We start from the raw sequence: 21,257 nt of genomic DNA, 5'->3' as shown, positions 1-21,257 counted from the left end.
AATGGAGTTCATTAGTTTTTTTTTAAAACTTATTTTATGGAAAAATTTTTTTAATTAATTTCTGTTCTTTTTATATTGATATAGTTTTTCAGTGAGAAAGACTGAGCCTCTTCTAAATTTAAACAAGCATCCCTACCATAAAAATTTTAAATACCGCCTGGGCATAGCTTACAATCATTGCCCCTAATATCTGGGGTTTGTTTCAACCCCAAACGCCTTATTATATGATATTTAGTCTATTTTGAATACAATGGCTATCTCAAAATTTTTCTTAGATGCATTTCGGACAATACGACGTGTGTGGAGGAAGGGGGTAACTTCCCTCGGATCACCTTGGCTCTTAAGAGAGCACTAAAGAGTCTGATCACCAATCCAGGGAGCCCCCTCCAAACTTTATATGACCATACTTTCTATAAAAATCTTATATGTCCCCAGGAAATAACTTAGATCCCTTGCCCTGAGGGATTTTTTATCCTCAAAAACATAATTTCCAGATCTTTCTGATACGCAGAACAAAATGACTATCCCAAAATTTTGATTGTAAGTGTTTGAGGAAATGATGGGTAAGGGGGGGGGGGGGGGAGCATTAGCCCTCTGATCACTTTCGACTAATGAAAAAGGCACTAGTCCTTTCAATTTCCGATCGAATGAGCCCTTTCTGAAGATTCTACGACAAAACTTCCTGTAAAAACCTTATATGGCCCAAGGGTATAACTTAGGACCCTTGTCCTGAGGGCTATGGGGGGAGGGTTGTCATCCTTAAAGACATAATTTCCAGACCTTTCAACTATGTTGAACCAAATGGCCATATCAAAAGGTTGATCAGAAATGTTTGGGGAAATAATGGGCATGGGGCGGTGGTGATTATCCCTCCGATTACTTTTGACTATTAAAAAGGACAATAGCCCTTTCAATTTCCAATGCAATAATCCCTTTTTCAAGTTTTTACGATAATGCTTTCTATAAAAACATTAAATACCCCCGGGCATAACTTACAATCTTAGCTCTGAGGGCTGGTGGGAGGGGGGGAATGTCATGCTCAAAAACTTAATTTCCGGACTCTTCAACTACGTTCAACAAGATAGCTATATCAAAATGTTGATAGGAAGTGTTTGGGGAAATGATGGGCGTGGAGGGGGGGGGGGGGACTCGCCTTCCGATGGCTTTTGACTATTCATAAGGGCACTAGGCATCTCAGTTTCCCATTGAATGAACCCTTTTTGAAGTTTCTACGGCAACACATTCTATAAAAACCTAATTTAACCTCAGGGCATAACCTGTCATCCTCAAAGACCTAATTTCCAGTACTTGAGACAACGTTTAACAAAATGGCAATCTCAAAATTTTGATTGACTGTGTTTGGGGAAATGGTGGGTGTGAGGGGGGATTAGTTGCCCTTCAATCATTTTTGACTATTTGAAAGGGTACTAGCCTTTTCAATTTTCAATCGAAGGAGCCCTTTTTGAAGTTTCTACAACAACGCTTTCTATGAAAACCTTATATGCCCCCAGGGCATAACTTACAACCCTTACCATGAGAGATATGGGGTGGGGGGGTAGTTTCGTCATCCTAAAAGACCTAATTTTCGAAACTTTCAACTACGTTGAAAAAATAGGTATCTCAAAATTTTGATTGGATATATTTAGGGTGGTTGTGAGAGGGGGATTAGTTACCCTCCAATCACTTTCGGCTATTAAAAAGGACACTAGCCATTTCAATTTCCGATCGAGTGAGCCCTTCTTGAAGTTTCTACGAAAATACTTTCTATAAAACATTATATGCCACCAGGGGATAACTTACAACCCTTGCCCTGAGGGATGCAGGGGGAAGGGGAGGGGCTGCCATCCTAAAACATCTAATTTCAAGAACTTTCAACTACGTTGAACAAAATGCCTATCTGATAATTTTGATTGGATGTGTTTGAGGAAAAGGTGGGCGTGAGAGGGAGGTAGTTGCCCTCCTGTCACTTTCAACTATCAAAAAGGTTACTAGCCCTTTGAATTTCCAATCGAATGAGGTCTTTTTCAAGTTTCTACGACAAGGTTTTCAATAAAAGCCTTATATACAACCTTAGCTCTGAGGGTTCTGGGGGAGTGTCATCTTCAAAGACCTAATTTCCAAAATTTTCAACTATGTTGAACAAAATGGCTATCTGAAAATTTTGACTGGGTGTGTTTGGGGAAATGGTGGGCGTGAGAGGGGGGTTAGTTACCCCCAATCACTTTTGACTATAAAGAAGGGCACTAGCCCTCTCAACTTCTAATTGCATGAACCCCGTTTGAAGTTTTATGACAACGTTATCTATAAATACCTTATATGCCCCAAGGGCATAATTTACAACCTTTGCCCTGGAGGTTCTGGGGGGGGGGGTATGTCATCCTCGAATACATAATTTCCAGAAGTTTCAACTACGTTGAACAAAATAGCTATCTAAAAACTTTGATTGAATGTATTTGGAGAAACGGTGGACTCGAGAGGGGGGTTAGTTGCTCTCTATTCACTTTCGACTATTAAGAAGTGTACTAGTTCTTTCAATTTCCAATCAAATGAACCCTGTTAAGTTTCTACGACAAAACTTTCTATGAAAACCTTATATGCACCCAGGACATAACTTACAACCCTTGCCATGACAGTTGTGGGGGGGGGGGGGTAGGATCTTCATCCCCAAAGACCGAATTTCCAGAACTTTCAAACACGTTGAACAAAATTAAAATCTCAAAATTTTGGTTGGATGTGTTTGGGGAAAGGGTGGGCGTTAGAGGGGGGCTAGTTGCCCTTCAATCACTTTCGACTATTAAAAAGGGCACTAGCCATTTCAATTTCCAATCGAATGAACCCTTTTAAAAATTTCTACGACCACGATTTCTACTAGAACCTTATATGCTCCCAGGGCATAACTTACAACCCTTGCCCTGAGGGCTGTGGGGGGGGGTTGACATCCTTAAAGACATAATTTCCAAAACTTTCAACTACGTTGAACAAAATGGATATATAAAAATTTTGATTGGATGTGTTTGGGAAAAATATGGGCGTGAGAGGGTGGGTTAGTTGCCCTCCAATCACTACACTAACCCTTTGAGTTTTCAATCAAATGAGCCCTTTCTCACGGTTCTGCGACACCTTCCAGAATTTTCAATTAAGTTAAGCAGAATGGCGTTCTCATAATTTTGATTGGATGTGTTTGGAGAAATGGTGGGCGTGAGAGGGGAGTTAATGTCCCTCCAGTCACTTTCGACTGTTATAAAGGGAATTAGTCCTTTGAATTTCCAATCGAATGAGCCCATTTTGAAGCTTCTAAGACAAAACTTTCTATAAGAACCTTATATGCCCCCAGGGCACAACTTACAACCCTTGCCATAAGGGCTGTGGGGGGATGTCCTCCTCGAAAACATAGTTTGTATCTGGAAATCAACTACGTTGAACAAAATGGCTATCTCAAAATTTTGATTGGATGTGTTTGGAGAAATGGTGGCGTGGAAGGGTAGTTGCCTTCCAATCACTTTCAACTATTAAAAAGGGGACTTGCCATTCCAATTTACAATCGAATGAACCCTTTTCGAAGTTTCTACGACAACTTCTTCCATACGAAGTGCCCTGGTCTAGAAAAACAACAACAATACATTGTTCCAACACCGTCATTTACTTAGGCAGCGCTATTGCGCTGCCTATGATGAGGACGGACATTTGGACCATTTTCTCCAGAAGTGCTCGGTGCTCTCTTATTTAAGGGGAAAATATATACATAGGATTGTTTTGCTGCTTCCTGGTGTTTTACAAAGTAGTAATCCAAGCACAATATTTGGTATTCATGTGTACCTAGATAAAAGCTTAGAAAGATGGAAAAGTTTATGCAATTAATTATTATTTATTATATAGAATTACAATCATTTTCTCGCTAATTTACCGTAAGGTACTAATTTCACTATATATCATGTTTAAAAGTGCTTTTTAATTTGTTCTGTTGGTGATGTCTTTATTTTTCATACATTTGTGGGTGTCTATCTATCTAGCTATGCCCTGAAAGCTTCAATTTAGTAGCTTTATTTGTTCCCAAGAAATTTTAAATACGTTCTTATTAAAAACTTGGAGGGGTAAGGTGCCTTTTTATTTAGTTCAATAGTTCTGCATTCCGTATATTAGAAGGGTGCCCTCCTCCTCAGAACCCCTTCATCCCCTATATTTTTTTCTACTTAGAAAAAAAGTTTTGTTTCTAATTAAACGGCTCTTATGTTTCAGAATCGTTCTTAAAGAATTGGGACGAAAGGTTTAGCTTTTGTGTAAAGAGCGGGGTATAGAGGAGATGATAGCCCTCTCATATACGGAATAATTTATGTTCGTTTTAAGCTTTAATGCTGCTCCTTACTTTCAGTAGAAAAAAACTGGTCTTTTATTTAGTTTCCTGTCAGTTTTCAAACAACCCCAGGAAATCCATATTCCCCTCCATGGAAAATCCCCCATCTGTAAAAAATTCCTCCGTGCAAAGTTCTTTTCACTTAAAATACTTCTCCTCCCGGGAAATTACCTTAGGACAATTTCATCCTTGCTGTGAATTCTCCCTAGAAAATTTCTTCCTTACGACTCCGCCGGAAAAACATTCCCTTTGCATACTTTCATTTGAAAAAGACTTATTTTCTATTTAATTCTGAGGGTTTTTCAGGTCATAGTAGAACTCCCCTGTGTGGAAAACATTTTGTTGAAATCCCCTCACCCCCAATGTAAAATTATTGTCCTGTGGAAAAATTCCACAAAGAGAATTTCTCCTGGTGATAATTCCGCCATGGTAAATTTCTCCCATGGGAAATCCTCCTCCCCCGCCTACTTAAAAATCCCCCATGGAATTCAAAATCGTCTCTTCTTTGTGAAAATACTGTAGAGAATCTCTACATGCAAAATGGTTTCGCCAACGAAAAAGTGAGATAAGTACAACGAATTTCGTAAATGAATTTTGATAAGTTCTCCCCGTATAAAATTTCCAGTGGAAAGTTCACCCTTGGAAATATCCATCCCAATGGAAAATTCTCTCATATAAAATACATCCCCAGAACCCCCTCCCCCCTGAAAAATATCTGAATACTTTTTATTAACAAATACTATATGTAAAATATTATATGCCCTTCCTCCGGGGACCGTGGGTGTCATGCCATCCCCAAAAACAGAGCTATTGTAACTTACGTCTATTCTGAACATAATAGCGATCTAAAAATTTTGATCGGAATTTTTTGGGGAAAGAAAGAGCGTGGGAGGGGGGCTAGTTGTGCTCAAATTTTTGCGGTCACTTAAAAAAGGCTCTAGAAAATTTAATTTTCATTCAAATGAGCTTTCTCCCAACTGTGTTGCATCATTGATTCGATACGATCATCCCTGGGAAAAACGAAAAAAAAATGCCACAAATAAACACGCATCCGTGATCTTTCCCTTGACAAAAAATAAAAAATTCCACAATTTTGTAAATGGGAGCTTGAAAACTCTACAATGTGGTTTTCGGATGCAATGAATCTGTTGGTGCAATTTTCAATTTTCTTTATTACTTTTGGGGGACATTTCCTTCCTTTTTAAAAAACTAGGTAAATTTTCTCAGGCTTGTAGCTTTTAATGCGTATATTGAACTTGTTCATCGGTTTATAAGTTCATAAGTTTATTAATCCACATTCATAAACAAATAAATGAATTAAACAATACTTGCACGCTGGAGAAAACCTATGAAGGTTTGTGATCGCGCAAAAGTCCACGTAACTACTCACCTATTAACTCAACTATTTAAAAAAAACCTCAACTATTTAACTAAAACTATTATAAATAAACCAAAATAGATAAACTATAACCTATATATGTATAAAAGAATAAAAAAATATAGAAAAATAAATAAATAACTGAATTAAAAACAATAATAGATAAATAAAATATAAAAGAAAAGTATATAATAACAAATACAGTCTCCATCACTTATTATGCTCAACTCCCTCTCCCTTCCTCCACCCTGCCCTTCCAACCTTACCTTAGCCCCTACCTACCCTTACGTTCCCACCCCACCCTTACCTCTCCAGTTCCTCTTCCTACCCTACCAAACCTACCAACCATAATAAAATTTAACATATTCATCAAATTCCCCCTAAAAAATAATCTTTTAAATTCTTTTTAAACTGAGGTACATGTTCCGCCACTCTAATGCTCAATGGTAGCTCATTCCATACTGATGGACCCAGGTGAGTTCCATAATTATGCGGGTCACTATTAATTTGGTAATTTAATTTGGTAATTCAGCATAAAAATAAAATTCTTTTGGTATATTTATTGTTATCAAAATTCATTTTTTTTAGAGTTTCGGTTACTATTTGGCCGAGTTAATCCTTACTTACATTTTCTGAAAATTATGACCTTTTCCCAATTGTTGAACGGAGTCCGGGCCTACTAAGACATCCCTGTCTAGAAACTCTCCAGTGGATGATTAGACATCCATCTATTGCTTCTAATATTCGGCCCTTAGCACCCAGTAGCTCTGTTTAGGCTTATATATATCCCAATTTATGGCTTATGAATTCCGTTGCCAAGCAAATGAAGAGAGATGCGTCTACCTATATTTGAGGGATTATAAAGACGATATTTGAGTCATTGAGCTAATTATGACTCTTATTCGCGGTCTTTAAGATACTAATTAAGCTTGTACTCTATTTTGTTTTATGGAACCATTTTTTTCATTAGCAGTTCGTTACCACGAACTGTTTGAGAAGATGCGAAAGGTGTTCGTTAATATCTCCACTGGGGTATAAAAAGTACATTTGTTCAAATGAATATGGTTCAAAATAACCTTCAGGGGTTTGTGTTGGGTGTGCCGCTAAATTGATTTTGTGATCAATTTATCCAGCTGTTTTGAAGCTGAATTACGATTATTTTTGGTTAGATCATCGCTTACATTTAATGAAGCTAAAGCAAAACACAAGTTCCAGTTTAGTATTTTTTTTGTAAAACTCTTTAGAGAGCAAGTGATATCCTATGACAGGTCAAACAAATTCATTTGGAAATTGTTCATGCAAGAATGCAATTCGGCCAAGCAGGCAGCAGAAAATAAACCATCTTTGTTGGTTTATTTTCCCTTTGGGAGAATGGAGGACTCCACAGTGAATACATACAATTTTGAATGGTCCCAATGACTTCTAAATAACACTTGCGTAGTTTACGTAATCTTTGAATGTTTTAACTAGGTTTTACGCCACGATTTGTTGGCATCGAAAATTGTAATGGTGATCTCCTAACATTACCTATCTTTTTCTTCTGCACTTTCTTTTTTTAATTCGTTCTGATTTTCGCTTTCCTTTAACAGCACAGTTCTTGGATCTTCATTATCATTTTTGACACTTTCTGATACTCTCTTTAGCGTATCTGCTAACCCTACTATTCTTTGTTCTTCGTTTATCACTTTCATCTTTGGCACGTTCTAATTTCTACTGTTGCTTGTAATTATCGCTGCTGATTATCTTCTAACCACATATTTCTCTGTTCTTCATTCTCATTTTGGTTCGTTCTGATCCTCACTATCGTATATCTTGTAGCCACATATTTTTTTTTATTCTTCACTTTTTTTTAGTCGTTGTGCTTCTCACTGCCCCTTATCTTTTAACTGCATATTTTCATGTTTTTCAATTTATTTTTTGACTGGTTCTAATTGGCGGTTTTGCTAATATTCTAACTACAAGTCTTGTTGATCTTCATTTTCGTTTATCTTTGCTTCAGAGATTTTTTTAGTGCATTTTGCCTTAGCTAAAGTCTTATTCGACCTTATTTGCCTTAGCCATTTTGTTCAAACTAGCTCAAAGATCCACCCCCCCCCCATCCTCCGGGATAAGGGCTGCAAGTTACTCCTTTTCCCATTGTTAACAAATAAGACTTTTATTGAAGGGAGGGTCAAATTTACTTTGGAGGGGGCTCATTTAATTGGAAATAACAAGGTCTCGTAATCTATTCAAGAGTCAAAAGTGATCAGCAACCAGCCTCCATGCTTTTGCTCCCCTAATGCATCAGATCAAAATTTTTAGATAGCCCTTCTGTTCAAAATAATCTAAAGGTGAAATAACTATACCTCCGGGGTTGTAAAACCATCCCCACTTACCCGAGGCAATAGCTTAAGTTGCGCATATTTCCCATTGTGAATACGTAAGGTGTTTATGAAAGGGGTAGTCCAATAAACTTTGGGAGGGCGCTCAATTGAATCGAAAGTTCTAGTGCCCGTTTTAAGAGTCAAGTGATCGGTGGATAACCAGCCTCTCTTGCACGTTTTTTTTCCACGCTCTTTTTCCCGATAAAAATTTCGAGATAGCCAGTTTGTTCAAAATAGTCCAAAGGTTGAATAAAATTGCTTCCAGGGTTGAAAACTCCCCCATACATAGACCCCAAGCCAAGGGCTGTAAGTTATGCAAGTTTTTCATTGTTAACTTTTAAAGTTTCTTATTGGAAACACTTAACGTTTGATCCTGTGTCTAAAAAATGATTAGACTTTAAGTAAACACTAATAGCATGCTGAACAGAATAAAAAAAAAAACTATGTGCTTGCTGGTTATAAAAAGGGAATATCAATAATATCTAAGGAATAACTGAGGGTATTAATTTGAAACTTTCAACGTATGCCGATGAAATGTTGAAGAGAGATTGGAGGGCAACCATCTCTCTCGCCATAAAATAATCTACTTCAGGATGTTGGCCTAACACCTTGCTTGCCCAAGGTGTGCACAGCTACCATAAAATAGCCTGAAAGGCTGCCTAGGTCACATGTGATCATCTTTGCTTTGAAAGCAGGTTACTATAATTTATGATTTTCATTCGAAGAATGTCTTTCTCAAAATTCCACGCCATCTTGTTTTGCAGTTAAGACTTGAAAACAGTCTTAAGACCTTCTTTGGCATTCTTGGCATAATTTGTATACAGATCAGACCTTGGGGATATTTAAGGGGTGTGAAAAAAAATTTCACCATAGCCCTAAATATTAGCTGTAATTCCTAAATGTTTCCCTCACCTTAGCTCCACTGACTTCTGAGTTAAAAAACGTCCATTCTTCTCAAACTTCACCCTTATTTATGTGTCTTTTTCAACGAAAAAACTATGCAGCAAATAGATCAAAAATGAATGGATAGCCATATTAATTAGTTCTCCTTTATTACTATTCCGTGTATTTTCACTTTTTGGATCCTCTACAAGGCTCATTACCGGTGGGAAAAAAGTGGAAACAATTGCAGGTTTCGAGCTAGTTGTTGGTAAAATAAAAGTATATATTGTGCTAAATAAAAGTATATATAATAAATAAAAGTATAAAGTATAAATAAATATATATAAATAAAAGCTAAATAAAAGTATATATTAAAGTATAAAAGTACATGAGTATATATTTTTCATGCTTCTAAATTACGGGGATTTTTTTGGGGGGTAAATTACGGGTTTCTTGTGTAGCATAAAATATAAAACGAAATGCAATGTTCCAGTGAAAATATTGGAAACGAATGTTCCAGTGAAAATATTGGCATCGACATCAGTCAAACTCATGGGCTATGAGACAAAATCTAAAATGTGAAATTAAAGTTAAAAAGAAAGACATCTACACTTAGTAGCTTTGATAAAAGATAATACCAAAAGAAAGATTTCAATTAAATAGCATAACTTTCTGAAAGAGAATTAGAATTGCTACAAAATAAGAGTAAAAGATGATAATATGTGTGAAGCTTAAAAGTTAAGTACGGTTTAAGTTTCAAAGAATTCAAATTCAAACTAATTTATTTAACATAAAAAATACAAACAAATTTACAGCAGCCATCTACAAAAACCCGAAGGTTTGTTTACGATGGCTGCAGATCCATTATTAAAAAGCTCTACATTCAAACGAAACTCAGAGAAGAGAGAAAGTAACAAAATGAAAAATAAAATCAAATAACAACTATGTTATTTGAATAACTCTACATTCACATAACAACTATCTTTTTAGTATTTTTAACCGCAAAAAAGAAAGTAAATAATAATCCTTTAAAAGTAGCAAGTAGAAAATAAAAATAAATTGGGGCTACAACTCCCTTAAATTCACTGCAAGCCCAGAGTCGATTGAATTTTATTGAAAACCTGTGTTTCAAACAGCACGTTATTAATTGCCAAGCTATCAAGCAAAACCACAATACTCGTCAACGTTACAGGAAGGATTTTTCTTTTAGAAAATTATTTCAATTCTACTACTGTAGAAGGGCATTTATTTTATAATGAACTTCTATTCTATAGGTATTCTTTTCAAACAGTTCGTGGCAACGAATTGTAAGTAAGAAGGGACTCGGCTCAATGATAACCGAACCTCTAAAAAACGGAAATGTGACACAAATAGGTGCAACAGTGGAGTCACAATTTTTTGCTGTTTTAAGATTTATGAATTTTATTGAATTTAGTTTTACCCAGCAAAAATTAAGCGCCTGGGAACATTTGCCTTATTTTCGAAAAAGGGGGAAACAACCCCAAAAAGTCATAGAACTTTAATGAAAATAACACCATCGGATTCAGCGTATCAGAAAACCCTACTTCAGAAGTTTCAAGCTCCTATCTGAAAAAATGTGGAATTTTTTATTTTTTGCCAGAAGAAACATCACGGATGCGTGTTTATTTTTTTATTTTTTTTTCCAGGGGTGATCGTATCGATTCTGTAGTCCTAGAATATCGTGAGAGGGTTCATTTGAAGGTAAATTAAAAGTTCTAGTGCCCTTTTTAAGTGACCAAAAAATTGGAGGGAAACTTGGCCCCCTCCCATGCTCATTTTTTTCCAAAAGTCACCCAATCAAAATTTTGAGATAGCCATTTTGTTCAGCATAGTTGAAAATCAAATAAATATGTCTTTGAGGATGACTTAATCCCCCACAGTTCCCAGGGGAAGGGCTGGAAGTTATGAACTTTGCTCATTGTTTACATATAGTATTTGTTAATGGGAAGTATAAAGACGCTTCAGGAGGGATTTTTTGTGATGGGGGTGTCAGAGGAGGGGAATACGGCGGAGGATCCTTCTATGGAGGATGTTTCCTTGGGGGAAGGAACATTTCTTTGAAGGGGACGCCGGGTGTCCCAGCATTATTTAAAAACGATCAGAATTTAAATAAAAAAAACTAGTACTTTCAAACGGGCTATATATTCTAATTAACTGGCCTTTGTGACTCAGACGTTTGTTATTCAATCAAAACTCAAACTTTAGCGTAAAGAGCACAGTAACGTCTAGGGGGCAAATTCCCTAATATACGTAATAAAACATTCGAATATAGAATGTCGTTACGTAAGTTAATTCGTAAGTTACGTCAGATCAATATTTTAAGGTACTCGTTTAGCCAAAAAAGTAAAATTAACTCGCAAAGGACGCTTTAATTATTCCTGTAGAATGAACTAAGATCAAAGGTGTACCGACTCGAAAACGTTCAGAAATGAAATAAAATAAAAAAGTTGTTTTATATTGAAAGCATGGCACGACATCACAATTCAAAACAAACAGAAAGTATTCCGTATATGAAAGGGGCTGTCTCTTCCTTAATGCCTTGCTCTTTACGCTAAAGTTTTAATATTTCACACAACTTTATTTTTTTAAGCAATAAAAAACTTTAGCGTAAAGAGCGAGGTATTGAGCAGGGGACAGCCCCTTTCATATACGGAATAATTTCTGTTCGTTTTAAGTTTTAATGTCACTCCTTACTTTCAGTTTAAAAGAACTTGTTTTTTTATTTAATTCTATAAGGAACTCCATTCGGTTCCGTTTAATTCAAAAGTAGATCGGCAGGAAAAAAAAATAACGTCTAAATAGAACTTTTAAAACGAAAAAAAAAAATCCTTTTTTAATTTCCTAGACTAAAGGGACTTGTTAAAAGGAACAAAGCGTTGATGAGTATTTACTTCATTTCATACTAATGAAAAGAGTTTTTTTCGTTTATATATTAACATATTAAGTTATAAATCCTGGAAATTTGAGTAAATCTTAATTTTTCACTGAAAAATAGAGTCCATTTTTTGTGTTAACAAAAATTCAAATGTAACCAATCAATCCAAACATATTTGTTCACTGAGGAGTCCTTCTTTTTTCTTAGAACTAAAGTGATTTTTTGTTTGTTCTTGAGATATTGCAGATACAACTTTTTGTTAAATGGGGTATATTTTGCATTTTAATAAAGTACAATATCCACCTCAACAATCTGTGAAAGCTTCAACTTAATACGCTTTAACTGTGTCTGATATATTTTATGTACTGCACACACCGTTTTCACAAGATGGATGTGCATGATAATGTCTTTTGATATTTTGTCTCAGAATAATCCTTTATTCTAAAACCATATGTTTGACATAATCATCCCCCCCCAAAAGGAAACAACAACAGAAAAAGTAAACCCGCATCTGACAATCCTTTCTAAAAAAAGTATATAATCTGATTTTGAGAATTGACAGACAAGATAAAAAAGAAGGATAAAAGAGTAGTAAAACTAAACAGCCAAAGAAAACATTTTTTTTCCATTTTTCCATTTGTGTTAAAAAACATACAAATTTTATTTGTCAGTGTATATTTTTACGAGATTGCAAAAGGAATCGAATTTTTCCTCCTTTGCGTTTCAGTTTACACCGAAGTATAATCACCTACGGAACAAGTACTGACACAACTCTCCAAAAGTGACCCTGCGTACATCAGTGCCTCTAGACGCAAAATGTTGTACTACTTAATCGCTCCGAGCCAAAGTACTTTGCTCCGGCCAATAATTATGCTAGAGCGTGATTCAGGCGACGAGTGACCGGGATGAATTGTGTAACTACACAATTTAGTTGCCAGGTTCGCATAGGTATACAAAGGGTAACTTTTTTGTGTGGAGAGGATAGGTTTTGCCAGTACTTGTTCCGTAGGTGATTATACTTTGGTGTACACTATGGCAGAGAATTGGAAGACCTCTTTATCCAGAGAGCGGGTTTCAAAACTTTAGCGCATATTTTAAAACACCACAAATTCAAAAAACACCTCCTTAGAAATAAAATATCTAATTTCAAATCTTAACTTTATCATAGATTGTCAACTCCTGACTTCTACGAAATTCTTGATATCTCACAAAAATATCCATGCGTTTTCCAATTAGCGAAAACCCGCCTTACGTAAGAAATTTTCATAATTGGAAATTGAAAATTTTCAACAGTCAACAATTTTCCTTCGTAGATTTTTTCCTGATTCCCTTTAGAAAATCTATCATACAAGGTTTCCACATCTAGGGAGCTAAGTACCAGAGGCAGTGCTATAGCGTTGCCAATAGTAAAGGCCATAAGGCTTAAATGTTTTATTATTATTATTTACTGATTTTTTCCCACAGGCAAATTATATGGATGAGGTTATCGTATAAACTTCGGAGGGGGCTCGTTTAATTGGAAATCGGAAGTTCTAGTTCTAATTTGAAGAGTCAAAAGTGATCGGAGGGTAGCTACCCCCCCCCTCCCACGCCCTCTTTTCCCCAAATGCATCCGATCAAAATTTTTAGATAGTACCAGATGCACTATCAGGAATAATTTTAGAAATTATTCCGTATATGGAAGGGGCTGTCCCCTCCTCAACGCCTTGATATTTACGCTAAGGTTTTTTATTGTTTTAACAGATAGAGTTGGGAGAAAGAGTTAAAATTCAGCGTAAAGAGCAAGGTGTTGAGGAGGGGACAGCCTCCTCCATATACGGAATAATTTCTGTTCGTTTTAAGTTTTAATGTCACTCCTTACTTTCAGTTAAAATATTTTTTTTTATTTAATATCAGACAATAATCAATTTATTGATGTCCGTACTCGGAGAGAATTAGCTTCGGATCAGTGGAAAACTAAGTTGCAGCTATATTTTAATTAAATAACTAGCTGGTTAGCTTAGGTTGGCTTAGATGACGCTTTGTCTCAAGCCCCACTATACTTATCCCCTCTCTCCCCCCTCCTTGATGTGCAAATATACAGCCCAAATTACATGTATTCCATATATATATATATATATATATATATATATATATATATATATATATATATATATATATATATATATATATATATATATATATATATATATATATATATATATATATATATGCCAAGTGTCTCGGTTGTTTCAACCCGGTATGTATAAATTGAATCAACTTGGGTGTTTTCTGGATAATGGACAGTTACCTCCTCGATATAAAGTGGTCTTTGTCACTTTCATCTCAGTCGAATGGAGACATTAGAATTCTCCGTGACTTGAAGAAAGACAAAAACAAAGTAGTCACAAAAGCAGACAAAGGAATGTCTTAGAATATATTTACAGACAGAGGAAAAACTGTTGTAATCATGGACGCCGAACATCATGATAAAAAGGCTAAAGCCCTCTTGATGGATAAAATACAAAAAAACAAATTCTGATCCCACAGATAAATACACACAGCAATTGAGAAGAGAAGTAGAAACTTTAAAAGGATAATAGACTAATTACCCCTCAAATGTGCAAAATACAAAAAAAAACTCAAAGGTTGATCTGCTTCCAATTTTATAGTCTTCCCAAAATCCATAAGAAAGATACTTGGGTTTGAGTTTTCCACCAAAAGTAAGTTTTTCTTACCACTGAAGACGGATTGGTGGAGGTTCTTGTCAAAATACTTGTTGTTTTCTGTCCCTCTGCTTCTTTTCTGTTTCTCTGCTTCTGCTTGTTGTTTTCTGCTTCTTTTCTGTCCACTGGCTGATTTTGTTCTTGTTTTGTCGGGTATTTACTTTTACAACTCATTTTTTTTTTGGTTGTCATAGGCCACGCATAGCCAGTAAGGCCTTAAGACGTATTTCGAATTTCACTGTGTGGTAAATAAGTGCTTGAAACCTCTACAATAGGCTTCTCTTATATACTGAATTCAATGTGTAATCTCCCTCAAATACTCGACACTTTTGGTGTTAACTCTCTCTTTTTCAAAAATCAGGCACATTTTCTCAGGTTCCTAATTTTTAATGGGTAGCTTTAAACTTAATGGGCTTACATATTTGGGATTACCATAAAATCTAATTCTTTTAGTTTAGATTTTGTGAGTTAAACTCGTTTTTTTTTCAGTTTTGGTTAATAACAGCACAAGGGGCTCCTCGCTTAGCGTTTACAACCGCCAATTTTGAACTATAAAATAAATAAATAAACATAAGATGCAGTTTTTCAATTTAAGCATCGATAAAAATCAAGTTCCTGGTGTAATGTGTCTCCCCCTCCTGGTAAAAATTTTGACGCTGCTCATAAAATGAAACCCCTTAACTTCTCCTCATTACTTAACAGTAATAATATGAAAGAAATCTTTTATGTGACAAAATAAAATCATCCCACAGTACCCTTATTCAAGCTCTGCTTAAATGTTTGGAAATCAGATTTGAATCCCTGTTACCACAAAAAAAAGTAGATAATGAGGAGATTTGTGGTTTAAAACAGAATGAAACAAAATTAGGAGCCAATTAAAATAAATTTGTTTCCAAAAGGAATTTAAGATTAGCAGCAGAAAGCAAAAATACTGAAATCAGGAATTGTTGAAATTTCTGTCGATTCGGATAGGAAGAATGAATAAATCTTATGTGTAGACTACATATAGACTACCTGACTACCCTTTGACTACGTGAAAAATGAAGTGAATAAATTCAGTTAAATACAGCTTTAAATTAAATCTATATATTAGCCATTTGTCTTGTATAGACTATGGGACTTCTTAGGAATAAAAACACCACCGTATTTCTGAAACTGGGGAGCTAAACATATTGTTATTTCGATACTTTTGTATTTGTTGTCTATCTCACAATTTTCTAACGATAGTAATTTAGCCATCTTCGAGGCAAAATCGTAGTTTGGTTAAGTATGGGTAGTTTTCTCATAAAAAAAAGTTTTTTTGACTACTTAAAAAGGGCAGTAGAACTTATAATTTTTGTTCAAATAGGCCCGCTTCCAGTTTTTAAGACCACTAGCTCGCTGTGGTCATCCTTGGGGAGAAAATGAACAAACATGCATCCATGAAAAATCTCTTTGAAGAAAAAAAAAGTAAAATTCCACATTCTGTGCATAGGGGCTTAAAACTCTAACGTAGGGTTATTTGATATTTTGAATTTGATAGTAAGATATTATTAATTTTTATGAGATATTACGAAATATTTTATCAAGATCATTGCTCTTTTGAGGGTCTTTTCTTCCTTTTTGGACAAACCGCCTATTTTTCTCATCCTTTTTGCATTTGATGGTAACTTTAAACTTAAAGACTTATTTGGACTTTAAATAAAAATTTGATTCTTTTGATGCATTAACTGTGATCAAATCTGGTTTCAGTTCGTTGCCACGAACTGTTTGATGTTTCCTGATAAATTACGACTTGATTTCTACCCTTGTGTATTCTTTAAGCAGGAAACAAAAACAAGAACATAGAAATGAAAGGGGAGAAAAGAGAAAGAAGCCTCTTACAACGTACACAACTACGCTTTTAACCCTATGTCTATTTACCTTGTTTTATAATAGGACATTTCTTGAAACTTTCTTGACAATTTCAAATTGGGTTGTTCCCTATCATTTTGTTTTGAAACAGCAAGAGAACATGAAGGTAGGAACAAATTATTAGGAGGAAACCTCCCAGTACGAATTCTATTCAAAATTCTGGACAGTGCTACCGAAGCTTCACTGATGACCTGTTTTGAAATGCTATCAAAGGGAATTTTTTTTTGACAATTTTATCTGCGACCCGTGAACAAAAAGATACTTATTGGGAAAAGGATATAGAATTAAAAACGAGAAGAAGGTAAAATCTCTTATGAAACATTTTTTAAAATATTCTTGATTGGTTGACCCTGAGTTTAAGTTTATTCACCATGCTATTCCAATTGATAATGAAGTATAGAGAGTAAAACTAAATTCTAACTATTCATTTTTAAAGGAAAAACTTAAAGAAACAAGGTAGATAGAAGAGGAATGGAAACAGCCTCTTACCAAGCATTCTGACCACGATTCTTCTTGATTGGATATGTGCTCTTTCAGCCTCGCAGGGTGTTCCATCTTCTCGTGAAATGCATCTTGTTAGAGATCCCGATTCCTAAATGGAAACTTGATGAACGAATCAATTAAGCTCTACTCAAGCAACCAGTTATTAGGCTATCAATCAAGACTACTCTATTTTCATCATTTTTTTCTAAGTACAAGGCCTGGTGTTCTCAATTAGTGATGGGTACTCAGCTAAAGGAAAAATGTTTCTTTTTTTAATTTGTAGTCCTTAGGTAAAGGAATGTTACCTGGCATTAATTAAAAAAAAACTTTCTGAAATAGTTTTCTAAAGAAAAGTAAAGGCCATATATAGTGAGAGTATACTATACTTATAGATAGTATACTATAATATACTTAGGATCAGAAGAAATAGAAACCTACAATAACTCAATCTCAAAACACCCAGAAATTACTATTAAAGAATAAATTAAACTCAGAACGAACAGAAATTAAAAAAACAATCATAGTGAAAAAAACATACAATAAGTAGTAACATGAATTAATGAATAAATATTAAAATAACTTATACTTAAGTTGAATATTTAAATTAAACTCAAAATGAACAAAACTATTTTGCTTTTGAAGTATAAATGAAACCCTAAACGAACAGTCACTAAATAAACAATCAATGCAAACAAATGTACAACATATACTAATATAAATGCATAAATAAATTTTAAATGAGTGAAATTTAAATTGAATATGTAAATCAAGCTTGAAACGAACAAAAATCACTACAAACAAGAATTTGGGTATCGCCTCCTTCTCTCACTGTAAAAGTCTAAAACCTACTGCGTCATTGGCGCTTTACTGAAAACGAATTATATCACAAATATTTTATTTTGTACTTATTAAAAAACTGAAAATAAAAATAAGAATTACTGTAAAATTAAATTTTGAACTGATACGCTTTCAGCAATTTGCAAAACCTACTGCATCATTGGCGCTTTACTGAAAACTCTATGTATTGAACAGTGTTGGATAGAATAAAATCGAAGTGGATGTTTTATATATAATGAAAGATCCATCAGTTCAATATTTTGTTTCACTGTAATTTTATTTTCATTTTCAATTCTGTAAAAACTGGAGAAGAAAATATTTGTAAAATAATTTGTTTTTAGTAAAGCTCCAATGAAGCAGTTGGTTTTAGACTTTTACAGTGAGAGAAGGAGGCGATACCCAAACACTTGTTTGTAGTGATTTTTGTTCGTTTCAAGCTTGATATGCATATTCAATTTAAATTTCACTCATTTAAAATTTATTTATGAATTTATATTAGTATCTATTGTACATTTGTTTGCATTGATTGTTTATCTAATTTCTGTTCGTTTTGGGTTTCATTTAGGATTCAATAGCAAAATATTTTTCTTCGTTTTAAGCTTAATTTGCATATTCAATTTCTGCTTTACTCGTTTTAAGATTTATTTATTCATTTATATCCATTTATATTATTACTTGTTGTATGTTTTTTTCCCTATGATTGTTTATTTCATTTCTATTTGTTTTAAGTTTCACTTATTCTTTAATAGTAATTTCTGGCTTTTTTGAGATTCAATTATTTTATTTTTCTATTTCTTCTGATCTTAAGCTTAATACGGCCTTTCCTTTTCTTTATAGAAAAAATTTCAGAAAGTTTTTTTTAATTAATTTCTGTTCGTTTTTGATTGCCAAAATTCAAATTTTCAAATTTCCTATTTCAAAATAAATTTTTAGTGCAAAATAAATTATCAGTTTTGGCAAGAATTAATAAAATTAAACTGAATATTTGATATATAATGATATTTATGGCTTAAAGCTCACCAGCTCATAGATTTCGTTTCACCCTTGGCCGGATTTAAGGGTTTGACACTTCTAGGCACGAGCGTTTTTGCCGCTCCATTTTTGTAGGTTTTTGAGGGGAATCCCCAAAACTTGGGGAATAGTGAAAGCCGCAGGGCCTATTGGTAAATCCTGGTCTGGTTTCACTGCAATTTTTATTTTATTTTTAATATTGTAATAAGCACAAAAGAAACTATGTGTAATATAATTCCTTTAAGGAAAGCACCAAATACGCAGTAGGCTTTATACTTTTACCTTTAGAGAAACGGGCAGTAACCATTCTCTTGTTTGTAGTGAACAAATCATTCAGTAAAAGTACATAACTTCTACTCCCTGAAGACGATCGCTGTCTAACAACCAATCCTCAATCCAATTGTCACTCGTCTATGAATTCTGTTCGCCCAATTATTATAATAAAAAAAAAAGAAAAACAAATTTTGTAGAACTTTGTAGCCACTTAAGTAAGACAATGCTAATTGTAAGTAAGTGAATTCGTTATTTAAGTAAGAGAATGAAACTTTTACCGTTAGGGAACCGCGCAGTAGCCATACTCTTGTTCGTAGTGAAGACACCGTTCATTAGAAGTACACAACCCCTACTCCCTGAAGATGAAAGCGGGTCTAACAACCAATCCTTAATACAATTCTCACTTGTCTTTCTTTGAATTCTGTTCTCCCAATTATTATAATAAAAAAAGATAAATTAATTTTGCAGAACTTTGTAGCCACTTAAGTAAGAGAATGATAATTCTAAATAAGAGAATTGGTTATTTAAGTAAGAGAAGGATGCTTTTACCGTTAGGGGAGCGGGCAGTAGCCATACTCTTGTTTGTAGTGAAAACCCTATTCATTAGAAGTACATAGCCCTTACATCCCATTTGCGCTACAAATGGGAGGAGGGGGTTGGGTTTAATGCAAAGGGGTGGGCGGACGGGACTGGCTGTGCAAAACCTTCCAGTTGGTGGTCCTGTTTTCACTGATCTTATTGCACAACTAAAAAAACAATAAAACATTGAAACCTTATTGCCTTTATGGATACGAGGAAATCCTTTTATATGGAAGCAAAATCTACAAACAGAAAAAATTGTTTTAGTATCTTGAGACAATTATATAATCGTTGCAGTATATAGAGCTACCCTCCCATTTGCGCTACAAATAGGAGGTGGGGGTCGGATTTAGTGATAAGGGGTGGGCGGAAGGGGCTGGCTATGCACGACCTTCTCGTTGGTGGCCCCGTTTTCGCTAATCTTAGTGCACGACTAAAAAACAATAAAACATCGAAACCTTATTGCCCTAATGAACTTTAATTTTCTATTCTCTAAAACTTAGTAACATAAGAAAATTAATATAAAAAACTAAAATAACTTTACACAAGAGATAACCATTCACAATCAGTATATAGAGCAATCCTCCCATTTGCTCTGCAAATAGGAGGATATCAGGTGGTCGGGTTTAATGCTAAGGGGCGGGCGGGCAGGGCTGGCTGTATACAACAAAATGAGGAGTTTTTAGAAAAAGACCCAATAAAACATTAAAGCCTTATGGTCTTTATGACCTTTGGTTTTATATTGTCTAAAACTTAGTAGCAGAAAAAAAATAATTTAAAAAATCTAAAATAACTTTACAAAAGAGGTAACCATTAAGAAGCACTATATAGAGCTATCCTCCCATTTGCGCTACAAATGGCAGGATATTAGAGGTTTGGGCTTAATGCTAAAAGGGTGGGCGGACGGGGCTGGCTGTGCAGAACCTTCCCGTTGGTGGCCCTATTTTCACTAATCTTAGTGCAAAACTAAAAAAACAACAAAACATCGAAACCTTATGGCCTTTATGATCTTTAGTTTTCTATTGTCTAAGAATTAGTAACATAATAACCATATAAGCCCCCAGGACAACACTTACAACACCTATTCCCCGGGCCCCTGGGGGAGTTTTGTTATATAATTTTTGAACGATTTCCAAAAAACTGGCTATCTCAAAATTTGTAGCGGATGGGTTTGGGGGAAAAGGGCGAGGGGGGGGCTATTTGCCCTTAACTCTCTTGACTCTTAAAAAGTGAACTAGAACTTTCAATTTCCAATCAAATGAGCCCTCTATGAAGTTCATACGAGCATTCCTTTCGTAAGAGCCACAGATGCCCTTAGGGCATAGCTTAGAACGTCTTCCCCTGGGCCCGGGGGGGGGGGGGGTGTATTGACACCGAAGTTTTTCTTATCCAACCTTTGAACTATTTTTAACGAAATTTCTATCCGAAAATTGTCATCAGATGGGTTTGGAAAAAGAAGAGGTGGGGTGGAGGGGGGCCAGCTGCTCTCGGATCTCTTTTGACTATTAGAAGTAGGCTCGAAATTTCAATTTTCAATCAAATGAGCCTCTCTCTGAAGCTTATATGAGGATCTCTTTCATAAGAACCATATATGCCCCAGGGCATA

At 35.0% G+C, this 21,257-nt stretch overlaps 1 protein-coding gene across 1 annotated transcript in view; it reads right to left on the bottom strand.

Moving 5' to 3' along the window:
* The window catches only part of LOC148953361 (neuropeptides capa receptor-like), a 162,054-nt gene that overhangs the window by 53,840 nt on the left and 86,957 nt on the right, over positions 1-21,257 (bottom strand). Inside the window, exon 4 of the mRNA XM_089087941.1 lies at positions 16,958-17,060. Coding sequence (XP_088944067.1) covers positions 16,958-17,060 — 103 coding nt within the window. The remainder of the gene's footprint in view (positions 1-16,957; positions 17,061-21,257) is intronic.

The sequence above is a fragment of the Artemia sp. Qi Xiang Cuo genome, chromosome 4 (assembly GCF_049724085.1).
Source record: "Artemia sp. Qi Xiang Cuo chromosome 4, ASM4972408v1, whole genome shotgun sequence".
Taxonomy (NCBI): domain Eukaryota; kingdom Metazoa; phylum Arthropoda; class Branchiopoda; order Anostraca; family Artemiidae; genus Artemia; species Artemia sp. Qi Xiang Cuo.
This window is presented reverse-complemented; position numbering and strand designations above follow the sequence as displayed.